The sequence below is a fragment of the Muscardinus avellanarius genome (genome assembly GCF_963383645.1).
Source record: "Muscardinus avellanarius genome assembly, chromosome: 2".
Taxonomy (NCBI): domain Eukaryota; kingdom Metazoa; phylum Chordata; class Mammalia; order Rodentia; family Gliridae; genus Muscardinus; species Muscardinus avellanarius.
This window is the reverse complement of record NC_137787.1, coordinates 78983417-78998675: the sequence shown is the minus strand read 5'-3', so window position 1 is coordinate 78998675 and position 15259 is coordinate 78983417. Positions and strand designations below refer to the sequence as shown.

Sequence of the window (15259 nt, the reverse complement as noted above, 5' to 3'; positions counted from 1 at the left end):
CTGAGGCTGTCCGCGAACTGTGATCCTCCTGTCTCAGCCTCCCGAGTACAAGCGTGTGCCAACCACGCCTGGCCCTCACACAAGTAATTTTGTTACCAATAAATGATGCCTTACAAGTTCATGGGATACAAGAGCCACATCACTTGGTTTTGGTGGGCTAGGAATCTGAGCAAGCCTTGCTGGGTCCTGTGGCTCTGAGACTCCCAGATCACAGTGCTTCTTAGTGATACCCTTCATGTGGGAATCCTCCATTTCCTCCTTAGGGGCCTCCTTTGTCTCCAAGTTACACCCCCAGCCCTCCCAGCCCTTTTCATTTTTTGTTTTGAAACAAGTTTTTGACAGTTTGCAGAGAGTCTCACTAAGTAGTTGAGGTTGGCTTTGAACCTGCAGTCCTTCTCTCTCAGCCTTCCAAGTATTGGGATTACAGGTGTGTGACACTACTCCCAGCTTCTCCTTTGATTTTTAGACTCACAACATGAGAGCTTGCTTCACCAGAGCAAAAAGAAGAAAAGGTAGCAAGAAAGGGCATGTCCTCATCTTTTGTAACTGAACCCCAAAGTTCCATGCTGTATTCTGTTTATTAGAAGAAAGGTACCAAGTTTAGCCTACATGCAAGGCAGCGGGTCACATACTAAGTGGGATGTGGGTATTGCTGGGGACTATCTAAGGAGTCTGTCTGCCACAGGCTGGAAGACACCTTGGAGCAGGCCCAGGTGAGGATGCTGTGGTTGGACGGGACACCACTTGTCTTCTCAGTTTCTCTTCCCTGCCTCTCCTGGTATGGGCATGTTGATGCTATGACTGATTCCAGGGTTTCAAGAACCACAGTCTTTAAATATTCTAAATAATCTGGTTGCTAAATGCCATGTAAAAGTCAACTCCCTCATCTGAACTTCAACTGAAGAAAAAAAAGGTTTATTTTAGTGGTGAAAGGAGAACTCTGTGTGCTGGACTTACTCAGTAAAGGTGATACAGCTCACTGAGTGCATTCTTAAGACATTTGCAAGTGTAATTTTGACCACACTCAATTTTGGGTTTATGTCCTGAGTTCAACTTCTAATATGGAGTAAGATGAGAGTCCCCTGTGTGTTCTCAAGTGTGGCCTCCATAAAACTTGGATGCACTTGGTTTACTTGCCTCTCTTTTAGCTGGGAGCTACTTGGCAGTCTGGTCCATGCCTAATTCATGTGTAACGGTAGCACTATGGCTTTTAATATTTTAAAAAAAATATGAACTAACTTGCTATCTTATTCTGTGTCTTAAATGCATCCATTACTAAGTTTTTTGAGTATTGCTTATTGCTAGTGTTTTAATATTTGGGAATGTTGCATAAATTTCTCTGAAATACATGCTTAAAAAAGTGATGTGACTCTGTGATACCTATGATTTCTGTGTTATTTTACTAGTTAGTTAGGGCATTAACAGTTTTTGACCTTGAATCAAAAATCTCTACTTTTCTTTCCACAGTTTCCAAGTATGTTCTTTTAAGTCAAGGGAAATGCTCTGATTTTATGATGACATTTGGGTACAATATTTAAACTGTTAAAAGTTATAGAAATGACCCTTTGGTATTAAAAATAATGGCTGACTCTGAACTGAATACATACATGGTTCTCCTGTCTGAGCTCTGTGAACCCAGACTGCGCCAGTTGCATATTCGCATTGTGACTGGATTCCATGACATTCTCTCATTTTCTTAGAGTACCCTAACCTGTGGGAATTCCTCATGGTTTCATGTTGATCTATGCTGTGGATTTTATGAGGTTTCAGCTTTCTTTTCTCAAGTGTGGTACACTTGCTGGTCTCCTCCATTCCTGAAGAGGCAGGGTTGTCTCTGTAAGAATACAAAACTAGGTCCCCCCCTACCAAGGAGTCTTATAGCAACTCTTAGATAAAAGAGACAGGTGACTTCTAGAGTTGACCTATTTTTGCTCAGCTTTACCTCATCAAGAATATTTTCTTTCTTTTATACATGGGCACTCTTACACTGTTTATTTTTCTGAGCATGTATTTCCTTGCAAATCTAAAATATTGTCATTTTAAAATGTTTTAAATTGAATTGTAAACTCCTCAATCTTTTAAGCTGCTCTCTTCTTTCACCCTATTGTGATGTCTTGGATGCCATTCCCCATTCTTTGCCCACTATAACTCCTCCCTAGACACATTTCCATATAGAAGTCAGCACACAGGAGAAGGTCTAGGTGAGAATGTAATGGTTATTTATTTGAATAGGTCCGAGATAAGGAGCTGGAACAGGTCTGAACTCTTGTGGGAAGGAAAAGCATGTTTTCCAGAAGGCTTTGTAATGACATACAGTTATCTTGGCATGGGTAAAGTGGGTGCCAGGCTCTCCTTTGGCCCCCCAAATGTACTAAAGTATGCTGCCGACATGAGATTGCACTGTAATATTTTTCTAGTTGTGATTCATTCACAGTTTAATATGCTTCTCATTCTGGCTTGACTTTTCCCCCAGGAAGAGCCTAAAATCTCTTCATTATAATATAGACAGTGTACTGCACTTTGAATACAAATTTATCCATGTTCAGACTAATTTTTCTTGTGATTGTCTCTACCCTGGAGAAGTGCCTTTAATGAATTACATACAAATTGTGTAATTTAAGAAGTTAATTTGGTTTTCTGGTTACACAGGACTAAAAACAGCCCTTGTAGAAAGAGATGATTTCTCATCGGGGACCAGCAGCAGGAGCACTAAATTGATCCATGGTGGTGTGAGATATCTTCAGAAGGCCATCATGAAGTTGGATATTGAGCAGGTAATTGTGTATGCTGGTTGTTAAACAAAAATTGCGGCTATGCTTTTTCTACCCAATTAAATCAGGCTCTTTTTTTATGGCTTTTAACATTTCTTCCCATTGGAAATACCTATTTAGTGTTTGCTGCTGGAATATCTTTCAGGAGAGGTGTGTCAGTTCTTTCTCGTAGTATTATGTTTATGGGTAATCAGGGGCTTTTTTTTTTTTCCCCTACACAAGCATGTCAAAGTAGCAGCTTTACAAAATCACTTTTGGATGTGTTGCCCTCTCACAATTGTGATTGGGTTTTTACCAATGGCGGCCAAATTGCTACTTTGCAACCAGCTTTGGGGGGGGGGGCTCTGTGGCACTGCAGGGGGAGTGCCAAGTCCATCCTCTTGACTGCAATACAGTCTTACGCTCATATTGTCACTGACATATTCTTAAGGAAAGGATGAACTGAGTCATGCTTTCCCTATGTCACACGTTATTGTGTCCAGTCTGCCACCATTTGAAAACTGCCAAGGCAGTGTGGAAGATGACATTTCCCAGAGGGGTAAAAAAAAAAAAGTCAGCTGTACTATCTGCTTTTCCTACATGAAAGCACAGCAGCACCACTGCCTTGACATTGTCAAGTTTTGAGTCTGTCCCCTTTGTTTCTCTTGACAAGTTGGTTTTGAATCTGTCCCCTTTTCCTGTGTTCCTCTTAGGCATCAAGATGAACGCAAAGAAAACAGGATAGTTTTGAGTCCACTAACTCATGACGAGTTCTGGCTTATTTAGTCAGCATCTATGAACCTGAGTCTTCTCATTTGTAAAATTAGTATTATAATTGTAATGCTGGCTTTGGAAAGAGGCATAACAAGGACCAGAGGAGTTAGGACAAATGTTTTTTTTTTTTTATAATCTATCTGTAAAATCCTGTGACATTGCGAGATACCATCTTTTCTGGGTTTAGTGGAGGCAAGAGGGGAACTTTTTAGCATGGATTTGAACAATCCATTATCTCTTACCTGGAGAAAATATTATGGGGAACTGAGAAAGGGGGGACAATATGGAGAAGGCAAGATAAATGGTAACAATAATCTTGTAACTCAAGTCAGGAAAATATCTTACACCTGGGAACTCTGACAGCATGTTTTTCTCCTATGCAAATACAGTTAAGGTTTCTAAAAAATCTTTGAGGTTGACAGCATGATGTATTATTAGAAATTTGATTAGGAGGGAAGCTATCCTCGCTCAGAGGTAGAAGGTTTCTGTGTATCAATCAGTTGGCAGGGTGTCTATTTGCCATTTGAAAATATTATGATCTGTTACTGCCAAACTAATTTTCTCTGTTTTGATTTTCAGTATAGGATGGTAAAAGAAGCCCTTCATGAGCGTGCCAACCTACTAGAAATCGCTCCCCATTTATCAGCTCCATTGCCCATAATGCTTCCAATTTACAAGTAAGCCTTTTGGTATCACCTGTATACTATTTGCATGTTTGAGGTCAATAGAACAACACAGTTTTAATGGAAATAATCCCTCAATGTGTATTTCTTAGTGTGTTTCTAATTAATCCTAATCTTTAATCTTTTGCAAACATTTTCTTTTGCCTCTTTTTTTTTTTTTTTTTTTTTGGTGGTACTAGGGATGGAACCCTTCTACCTCTGGGCTATACTCCCAGACCTATTTTATATTTTATTTGGAAACAGGGTATCTTCAGTCAGCGAGGCTGGCTTCGAACCTGCGCGATCCTCCTGTTTCCACTTCCAAATCGTGGGGATTACAAGCCTGCGCCACCACGCCCGTCCTTTTGCCTCTTTAAAAGTGTGAATTTTTAAGCAAGGCATGGTAGCACATGTCTAATCCCAATATTTGGGAGGCTGAGACAGGAGGATCGCAGGTTCAAGGAGAGCCTCAGCGAGCAGTGAGAATCAATCTAGTAAGAGCCTGTCTCCAAATAAGAAATTAATTTGGGCTGGGGTGTAGCTCAGAGGTAGAAGGCTTCTGGGTTTAGTCCCTAGTACTACAAATAAACAAACACAAACAAAACTGTGGGTTTTTTCTTAAATACTCTCTGTAGAACCCCATCCCTCTCTATTTGCGGGTTTAAGGATGGAGCCCAAGGGCATTCTATCCCTGGCCTATACCCCCAGCCCTTATTTTTTATTCTATATTTTGAAACAGGGTCTCACTGAGTTGCAAAGGGCCCCACTAAGTAGCTGAGGCTGTTCCTGAACTGTGATCCTCCTGTCTCAGCCTCCCAAATGCTGGGACTACAAGTCAGTGCTATCATGCCCGGCTTTCTGTAAACCCATCTCTAAATTCCATTTCTTAAAAGGAAAAGAAATGTGTTCTGTATTTATAATTAGTAGTATCTTACTCTAGTTCTCAAAATTTATAGATGAACAACTGCATATGCATTGAGGATTATAAGATGTTCATGTGTAGAGTGTAAGATGCAGACCTCAAAAGTATCTTGCTACAAAACCTGAAACTACCATGATGCAACTCAAACCCAAACTCTCTTGGGTCATTTTAAGCATCTAAGCTAACTAAAACTACAATTTGGCTAGGACATGTCAGATTATAAATTTTAAAACCCAATTTCTTAATGTGTTAGAACTATTCATAAAGTTCCCTGAGTTGGAATATAAGTTTAGTAAAATTTAAAAAAAAAAAAGATTACTTAACTATTTTTTTTTTTTTTGTAGTACTGGGAATTGAATCTTGAGGCATCCTACCTTCTAGCTACACTCCAGCTCTTTATTTATTGTTTTGGAATAAGATTTTTCTAGGTTGCTGAGAGTCTGGCTAAATTGATGAGGCTGGTTTTAAACTTGTCATCCTCCTATCTCAACGTCCCAAGTACTGGGATTATAGGCATGCACCGCCATGCCTAGCCTGTATTAAAAACCTTTTTGTTACATGAATATTGCAGGCTTGAAACAGATTACACAGTTTTGTCCATCTTTTGCCATAAGCTGCTTGGGATTTCTTAGTTCAGGTATTGTCATCATTTGATACACATTACAATCAGCCAGGCACCTCCTTAGTCTGGCTAAATCATTATCTGTACACGTGAAGCCCAAGCATTGGTATTTCTTTTTAATGTTCCTCACACAATTCTAATATACAGCCAGAATGAGAGCCTTAGAGAAGGTCCATTTAAAATCGTACAGATTCATTTTCTTGCATATTTCAATTAGACTCCTGTCAAAAACATTTATCCAGGGCTTCTCTTCCAGTCCACTCATAAGTATGTGTTGCTTTTCTTAAACGGAAAGTTTCTTATAATTTGGGATGACACTCTATAATGTTATGTTCTTTCTAAAAACATCTTTCTCCAATCTCTGTTGTAGGTGGTGGCAGCTACCTTACTACTGGGTAGGAATCAAGCTGTATGATCTGGTTGCAGGAAGTAATTGCCTGAAGAGCAGTTATGTCCTCAGCAAGTCTAGAGCCCTTGAGCATTTCCCCATGCTCCAGAAAGACAAACTGGTAGGAGCAATCGTCTACTATGACGGTATGTGACCTTTCTCTCTCTCTCTCTCTCTCTCTCTCTCTCTCTCTCTCTCTCTCTCTCTCTCTCTCTCTCTTTCTTTCTTTCTCTCTCTCTTTTCTTTTCTCTTCTTTTCCTTTCTTTTCTTTTCTTTCTTTCTTTCTTACAAGGTATTTTGTTCTTTTACCATGATCACTTAGAACATATTATCATCCACATAGTATTCTTTTGGTTTTCATTTTCTTTTCTTGGTACTAGGATTGAACTCAGGAATATTCTACTTCTGAGCTACATGCCCAACCATTTTTATTTGAAAACAGGGTCTCACTAGATTGATTAGAGTTTTGCTAAATTACTGAGACTGATCTTGAACCTGTAACCCTCCTGTCTTAGACTCCCAAGTACTGAGATCACAGGCATGCGCCATTGTGCCTGACACATTGTTCTCTTAATGAAATTAAGTGCTTACACGACATGTAGTTGTTCACACAGACATGGAGAGTCACCATTTTCTCTAGTACTGAGAAACTACCCATAACATTTTGCTTCTACTATTGTTTGTTTGCCATATTTGTTTTCTTTTTTGATTTCTGCTTGTGTCTCATGGTTGGTTTGGTCCATTTCTCATCATTTTGAATTTGGACTCCACCCTCATGCCATTTAATTTGTTATATGCTTGCCTGTGAATACTTGCCTTATGAATATATTATAATGTTGAAAGCAGTTGAGGATCTGTTAGGTTTTCTAGATGAAACCTCTATTTTCAAGGGGTTATAAACCTAGGGAAAAAATGCCCCTTGGGCTGAAATTGACATGTTTGTGTTTTGCATAGGACACATTTTTGAAGGTATAATTTATGTGATGAAGGTAGACGAGGATTGCATTTATTAACCAAACCCTCAGGTTTTATTGCTTATTTTATTGCTGTTAGATGCTTTCTGTTGGTGACATTACCTCTTGTCCATTTGCCATGTGTTCAGTGTGAATTCACAAAACAATATAAAGCAAAACAGGCAAAGCCTTTGTGAAATTTTACTGATCATTTTAAAGGGTGTGTGGAACTGGAAAATAGTCTAAGGATATCTATTTATAAGGAAATAGCTTGACACAGATAATTGTACATGTTTAAAAGGTCTCAGAAATTTGAAGCACAAAGGACAGCTTAGGCTCTAGCTCAGTCACACCCCCTCCTCCAATTATGTAGTCTTTTATAGTGTTAGATATCTAAACTCTGATCTCAACCAAGTGTTTCATTGTTGATGTAGTTGTTTCAGGAGATTTTCATATTTATACTTAATATTATGGGATGTCCTCAAGGCCAGCCTTACCTTTTCTTTCCAGTATTGTGTTTCTGAATCAATTCAGCTGTCTGTCAGACTTTCATATATAAATGCAAAATGTGTACGTGCAGAGGGGGCAATGGGGGCCAAACTCAAGAAAATGTCCCAGGAGCAACAATATTAGAAAAATGTTAAGGGTCTTAGACAAACATTAAAAGCTAGAAAATTAACAGTTTGCGGTGCCTTCCAGCATCTGAGCACCACAGGGGGGCCACTTAACTACTTTTTTGGTGCCCTTGATTGAGCCTACATGTTAAAGGACAACCTTGACTGTGAATTTGCTTTCTCTGCATCAGACCCCTAATGTTAATCCATTGTAGTTTATTGGGTGATTATAGTAAAGAGGTTTTTGGCCAAAGAGAAGTACGAGGCATTCTGTAAATAGCATCTTGCCTATCCTGACATGGAAATGTTTGTGGCCTTTGCCTTTTATTACTCCTCTTTCCCTTGCAGACCCTCTTAAATTCATATTCATTTTCTGTATCCTGTGATGTGTGGGGCACTAATTTTCATTCAATGTGCACATCTAAGTCAGCTAATGAGGAATATTAATGAATATCATATCCGAATTTGTGACTATCCTGTGTTAGTTTGGTATTGTTATAATAATAGATTCTTATTGATTCTCCATGGAGAAACCAAAGGAGACCTATATGATTTAACTTAGGGGAAAGATTATTCTACTGGAATTAAGAAGATGAATTTCTTTGATCTAGAAATCATATTTATGGCTTGTTATGGGTTGCAAAGTTATAAGCATAGCAAAGATTATTTTATTTTATTATTTATTTATTTGGTGGTACTGGGGTTCCTGGAAGCCCTTCTACCTCTGGGCTACACTCCCAGACCTATTTTATACTTTTTATTTGGAAACAGGGTCTCTTAAAGCCAGCACGGCTGGCTTCGAACCTGCGTGAACTTCCTGTCTCCGCCTCCCAAGCGCGGGGATTACAAGTGTGCGCCACCACACCCGGCAGCAAAGATTATTTAAAAACTCAAAAATTATGATTTCAAATCATCTCAATTGCTATTTGAAAATTGGTTGTAAAATCTTCAGTCTTAAATTGAAGTGAGTAAAAATAATTCTGGTCATTTCTTAAATTATTTACATTCTTCTTATAAAATGATATAGGTCCAAATCTGTCCTCTCCTGAAGTGAGGCAAAAACAATAACTGTATTCGCAGATAGAGCTCTGCTTTACCTAATATAATGTAAGGGAAAAATTACATATTGACATGGAGAGCCAGGAATGCTAGTGTACACTTGTAATTCTAGTACTTGGGAGGCTGAGATAGGAGGATCACCAAGTTTGTAGCCAGCCTGAGCAACTTAGTGAGGCCTTCAGCAACTTGGTGACACCCTGTTTCAAAATAAATAGTAAAATAGGTCCAGGGACAGGAAGACTGCAGGTTCAAGGACAGCCTCAGCTACATAGTGAGGCCCTCTGCAACTTAGTGAGACCCTGTTTAAACTAAATAATATAAAGAATAGAACTGGGGGTGTAGCTCAGAGATAAAATACCCCTGGATTCAATCTCCAGTACCACAAAAAGAAAATCATCTATCTATCTATCTATCTATCTATCTATCTATCTATCTATATCTATCTATAGATAGATATAGATAGATATAAATAGATATAGATATATAGATATATAGATATATCCAGCAATGTAGCTTGGAGGCAGAAGGCCCCTGAGTTCCATCCCCAGTACCTAAATAAATAAATAAATAAATAAATAAATAAATATTGGAATGGAAATAAGGTAGAGAAGAGCATTTGGTAAAAGAAATAAATGTTTATTCAGAAGAAGGAACATGCCTAACTCTTTGACCAAACCAAACAAAACAGTATTTCAAAGTATTTCAGAGAGATCAAAATACCGTCATGAACATGAACCATTGCAAACCCACCTACATGTGTAATTTGTAAGATAAATAATTTTTAACCAAAAATCCTCTAAAAATACCCCTTAAGAAAATATAATAGCAGTCATTAGGTCAGTTAGCTTTCAGCACTGTGATCAGAATACCTGACACCAATAACTTTAATAGGAAAAATATTTTTTTGTGGTACTGGGGATTGAACCCAGGAACATTCTACCTCTGAGCTGTACCCTCAGCCCTATTTTTTATTCTCTATTTTTTTATTTTTTTGTTGGTAATGGGGATGGAACCTTTCTACCTCTGGGCTACACTCCCAAACCTATTTTATATTTTTTATTTGGAAACAGGGTCTATTAAAGCCAGTGAGGCTGGCTTTGAACCTGCGAGATCCTCCTGTCCCCGCCTCCCAAGCGCGGGGATTACAAGCGTGGGCCACCACGCCCGGCTTTTTATTTTTTTATTTTGAAACAGGGCTTCACCATGTTGTGGAAGGCCTCACTGTGTAGTTGAGGCTGGCCTAGAATCTCTGATTCTCCTGTCACAGCCTCCTAAATACTGGGAGCACAAGTGTGCACTACCATGCCTTGCTTTTAGGGAAGATTTGATTTGTCTCATGACTTCAAAGGTTTAGCACCTGTTTGGTGGTGGTGGCACTCCGGATGATTCATACAACCCCCAACCCCCGCTGTACCTCCCAGGCATCCACTTGGGGACTTAATTCACCAGTGAGGCCAGCAAAGCTCACGGCTACCACTGCTGCCCTGGAGACCAGCCCTAAGCCTAGGAGACTTTGAAGGACAGTCCCCATTCAAACCATGGTTGTCATCCAGATGATTTTAAAATGAATTCCAATTCCTTGAAATAACATTTAAAATACCTAAAGTTCACATAAGTACCCATTTTAAGGGGAACAGAACTAATAGTTTTTATAAGTCCCCACTAGGGAGAATCTTTGTTCTGTTGAAAAAGTGGTAGAAGTAAATCAAATGAACTCTTTTTTTTTTTTTTTTTTTTTTGGTGGTACTGGGGTTCCTGGAAGCCCTTCTCCCTCCGGGCTACACTCACAGACCTATTTTATATTTAAAAACAGGGTCTCTTTAAGCCAGCGCGGCTAGCTTCGACCCTACACGATCCTCCTGTCTCCACCTCCCTAGAGTGGGAATTACAAGCGTGTGCCACCACGCCCAGCCAAATGAACTCCTTAATGCCACCAGAAGTTTGCTAAATAAAAAGTCTTCTTAATGATGCATTATCATACAGTCACTTCACCAATGAAAAGTGAAATATAAGGGTGTGAAAAAAATAGCAGGACAGCCTAGTATTACTGTAAATTTGGTCTAGGGACTGAGATAACCTTTATGGTGCCTTTAACACAGATGTAAGGGTGCTGGAATTGAATCCAGGGCCTTGCACAAGCTCTCTACCACTGAGCTACATCCCCAGCCCAAGATGTGCTTTTGAAGTCCAAAATATACTAAGGGCAAAAGACTTTTTAAGTACTCATAAACATAATTCATCCTAAATAAATTATGATGGCCATTGCACACAATAAAGGCAAGTTCTCTTTACCCCAGTAGTTCATAGAGATAACAGACTAAACTTCCCATGCCGTTCTTTGTAGTACTGGTGGTTGAACTCAGTGGCATTCTACTTCCTAGCCACATCCCAGCCCTATCTTTAAAAAAACAAAAAAACAAACAAGGTGTCCCTAGGTTGATGGTAGTCTCACTACTTGCTAAGGATGGCAAACCTGCGATCCTCCTATCTCAGCCTCCCAAATTCTGGGATTACAAGTGTGTGCCACCACACCCAGCATCTCCCCATACTTTTTGATGTAGTACTCAGAGTGGCTATTCTGTGTACAGCATATATATGATCCATTGCCACATTTTATTATTGACTGCTAAAAACCAAATGGACACATATGGTGGGAACACTGCTGTCTTTTTAAATGCAGACAGAGTAAATGTCACAGTGCTCAGTAAAATCCAGATGAAATGAAAGTTTGGGATACAAAGTGACACACCAGGTTTTCCCTCCTGTTAGATTTTCTTCTTTTATTCTACTAGAGAAGAATTCTCTAAACAGTCTTCTTCCTGGGTTCCTAGTGCTTCTCTCCAGCCCCTTGCCTTCTCCTGGTGGAGACTCACTTGCACTGAAGAGAAGGTTGCCAGGCCAAGACAGTGTTGAGCAAGCCGCATCTCCAAGTCAGCAAGCAGTGTTGAAGGCATGCTCAGCCTGGGCGCTTTGTCGGCTGTGAGGCTGTGTGGCCCAGCCGCTGGGGTGGCCCTGGTCGTCAGGAACTTACTTTGTTTTTCTTGATCACTTCACTTAAACCTTCTCGTTCCCCATCTGGATCTTGGGAGCCTTTTTAGTTGGGCTTCAGTCATCCAATTCAGAGCATAGAAAATGAGATACAATTAAAAATCATCAAATATTTAAATCCATTAAATACCCTCCCCCCCTTTAAGGCTCTGTAAAATGAAACTGGAGAGCAAAATTGTAACTTTACACTATTTCTTTCTGCCATCCAAGACATTGAAAGAATTGTCTGTTATTTCCTACTTGCCAGTGTCTGTAAGTATTTCTCATGCACATATGAGAATAGCAAGCTACACAAAATTACAGCGGCATTCCTAATGTAAATAAAAGTTGGTTTCATCCATGTTTCAAAGGGGGAGTTAAAGCCCAGCGTTCACTAGAATATTCATTTTTATTCCAACCTAAAACTCACAGCATACAAATAGATGAATTCAGCCTGTGAGAGAGCAAAGCCAATTTAATCTCTGGCTCCCCTGAGGTAAATGTAGTTCATGGTCCTGCCCCCACCCCAACCTCAGCTATAATCCCTGGCTCCTGGAGGTAAAAATGCACTGAAGTGAGGAAAATTCTGCAGCAGGATATAATGATCCAAAATGACAGGGACAATAATGACAATGAATTTCATGTCTCCCAGTCATGAGCTGGAGATGCTTGACTAGGCTGACTTACACAATTAAATTGTTACAGGTACAGCAGGAGATGCAGTTAGCTCTGCTTTGGGGAAGGATGCCTCTGGCAAAAGGCAAATCATGGAATCCAGACTCTTTTGTGAGGAGCAAACTGTCACTCCTTTAGGTGTATATTGTGCACATTAATAAAAGAAAGCCTGGGCTAAAGACAAGTATTTTAAGGTGTTGATTTTATCTACTTGAAAATAAAAATAAAAAGCCACCCCCCAACAAACCCCCAAATTAAAACAAAACCCCAAGCAAAACAAAACAAACAACAACAAAACCAAAAACGTATACACAACCCTCCTACCCCCAAAACCCTCAATTACTCCATTTCACAGAGGTGATTTTGTTAATCTTAGGTTTTTATTTACTGAGACCTACAGCACTTTAGCAAGGATTTTGAAATAAAAAACAAAAAAAGGCTGGGGTGTAGCTTGGAGGTAAAATAAAATGCTCCTGAGTTCAGTCCCCAGTACCTTACCCACCCCCCCACCACGTAAAATAATATCACATATGTAAGTTGTAAAGCTTAGTCACCTGGAATCCAAACCCAGCCTAGAAACCTAGAATATTAACAATATGTTGAAGCGATTTGTGACTACTCACATTTCATTCTTCTACCTTTTTTCTAGATAGTAAATGTTATCCTGGATTTTATAAATGAGGTTCTCTCTCTCCCTTCTGTTTTTAATCTTATCACATACACTTACATTTAAAAATGACATGTGGTGCCCGGCGTGGTGGCGCACACTTGTAATCCCCGCGCTTGGGAGGCTGAGACAGGAGGATCGCACAGGTTCGAAGCCAGCCTCAGCTACTTAGTGAGGCTCTCAGAAACTTAGTGAGATCTTGTTTCCAAATAAAATATAATAAAGGTCTGGGAGTATAGCCCGGAGGTAGAAAGCCTCTGGGTTCCACCCCCAATACCACACACACACAAAAATGACATGTGGTTTAGTTTTTCCGACTTTGTAAAAGTATAATATATGTTGTGTTATGTAAGTTGATGTAAATACTTTGGAGAGTAATTGAACACACATCGTGAAGCTGAGCAAACATAAACCGTATGACTAGTAATTCTCTTACTAGGCTTATGCCCCAGATAGACTTTTCTATGTATTCCATCAGGAGAGATGTACAAAAAAGCGCATAAAGGCACTGGGTATGATTTCAAATTGGGAAACACTAAAAATATCCATCAAAAGACATGTGAATGATCTTCTAATCATGTCATAGAGTAAAACAGCATCGAAAGTGAATAGACTATAACTAAACTGAACAACATGGTTGAGTCTTAGGGAAATGATATTGAAAATGGGATAAAAATTGTTTCACAACTGTAAGTGTCACGATTATAATAGGAAGGTGCTTCTAAGGTGTTGCAGCATGGTTGAAACAATGGAAGAAGTAGATGACCTGGAGTTACAAATTTAACTTCATTTTGAGCCATATATTGCACACCCATAAATTTAGGATCATGATACCTTACTCACAGGTGATTTTGAATTTTAAATGAATAAATGCAGAATGCCTTTATAAGTATAAAACATTATTAAATATTATTTGGGCCTATTTTATGAACACTCTACAATCTACCAAATTTATACTTTTCATGATAATGTTCCAGAGTGAGGCATCAGTTCCTCAAAAGCACCCCCTAATTTTTTAACTTCTTATTTATTAACAACTTAAAATAACATACAATTTTCATTTTTATTAATGCATGTTAATTACACAGAACAATTGGTTTCATTATGTCCTACTCATATAACCATCTCTTTATTTATTAAAAACCTGAGGATTCTTTAATTTAAAAATTGCCAAACAGTTTTAGAAAAAATATTGTGCATGAGAACACGCTCCAGATATGTATATAATGTTTGAAGTTTAAAAATTAAAAACCAGTTGATGCCTGTTTCTCCTATTGCCTTCAGACATGGTTCTAGGATTTTAAGTCATCATAAATTAAAGTTTGATTTTTCTCACTCAGAGACTATTATGATAATGGATTTATCTGTGTATTCTCTGAAGTTTGCGGAATCAAACAATTAAAAAAATTAAAAACGAGAAATGGTTGTAGTGGCACATGCCTTTAATCTCAGTACTTGGGAGGCTGAGACAGGAGAATCTCAGGTTTGTGGTGAGCCCCCAGCAAGTTGTGAGGTCCTCTGCAACTTAGTGAGACTCTGTTTCAAAATAAAGAATAAAGCTGGGAGTAGTGGTGTACGCTTGTAATCCCAACAATTGGGAGGCTGAGACAGGAGGATGACACAGGTTCGAAGCCAGCCTCAGCTACTTAGTGAGGCTCTCAGCAACTTAGTGAGACCCTGTTTCCAAATAAAGTATAAAATAGGTCTGGGAGTATAGCCCGGAGGTAGAAAAGCCCCTGGGTTCCACACTCAGTACCACATACACACACAAATAATGATAAAGAATAAAATAGGGTTAGTGGTATAGCTTGGAGATAGAATGCCCCTGAGTTCAACCCCCGTACCTCAATAAATAAATAAATGACTGAATATTTTATAACATTTTTCTCAAAAATTCTCTGCCTTTTAGACATTGTTAAAAAAAAACATATTTGTTTTAATGTTTTTTCCTTGTCTTTGTGCAGTTTTGCACTTCTGAATTAAATAGATAGTTTTTATCTTGATTTCCCACATCAGCTTTCCCATTGTATTTCTCCTCCTGTTTTCTGTGAGTTACATAAATGAAACTGACATTATTGCTCATATAGCAGGCTTTTTTTTTTTTTTTTTGCCCTCAAATACTGCCTTTTTGCTATTCAGTGTATCT

General features: G+C 38.9%; 1 protein-coding gene across 1 annotated transcript in view; it reads left to right on the top strand.

Annotated features, from left to right (window-relative positions):
• GPD2 (glycerol-3-phosphate dehydrogenase 2) overlaps positions 1-15259 on the top strand; it is a gene marked incomplete at both ends in the record, with an annotated part of 98045 nt that overhangs the window by 34729 nt on the left and 48057 nt on the right. The window contains 3 exons of the mRNA XM_080690136.1: positions 2650-2774; positions 4104-4201; positions 6101-6264. Of these exons, the coding sequence (XP_080546262.1) occupies positions 2650-2774; positions 4104-4201; positions 6101-6264 (387 nt within the window). The remainder of the gene's footprint in view (positions 1-2649; positions 2775-4103; positions 4202-6100; positions 6265-15259) is intronic.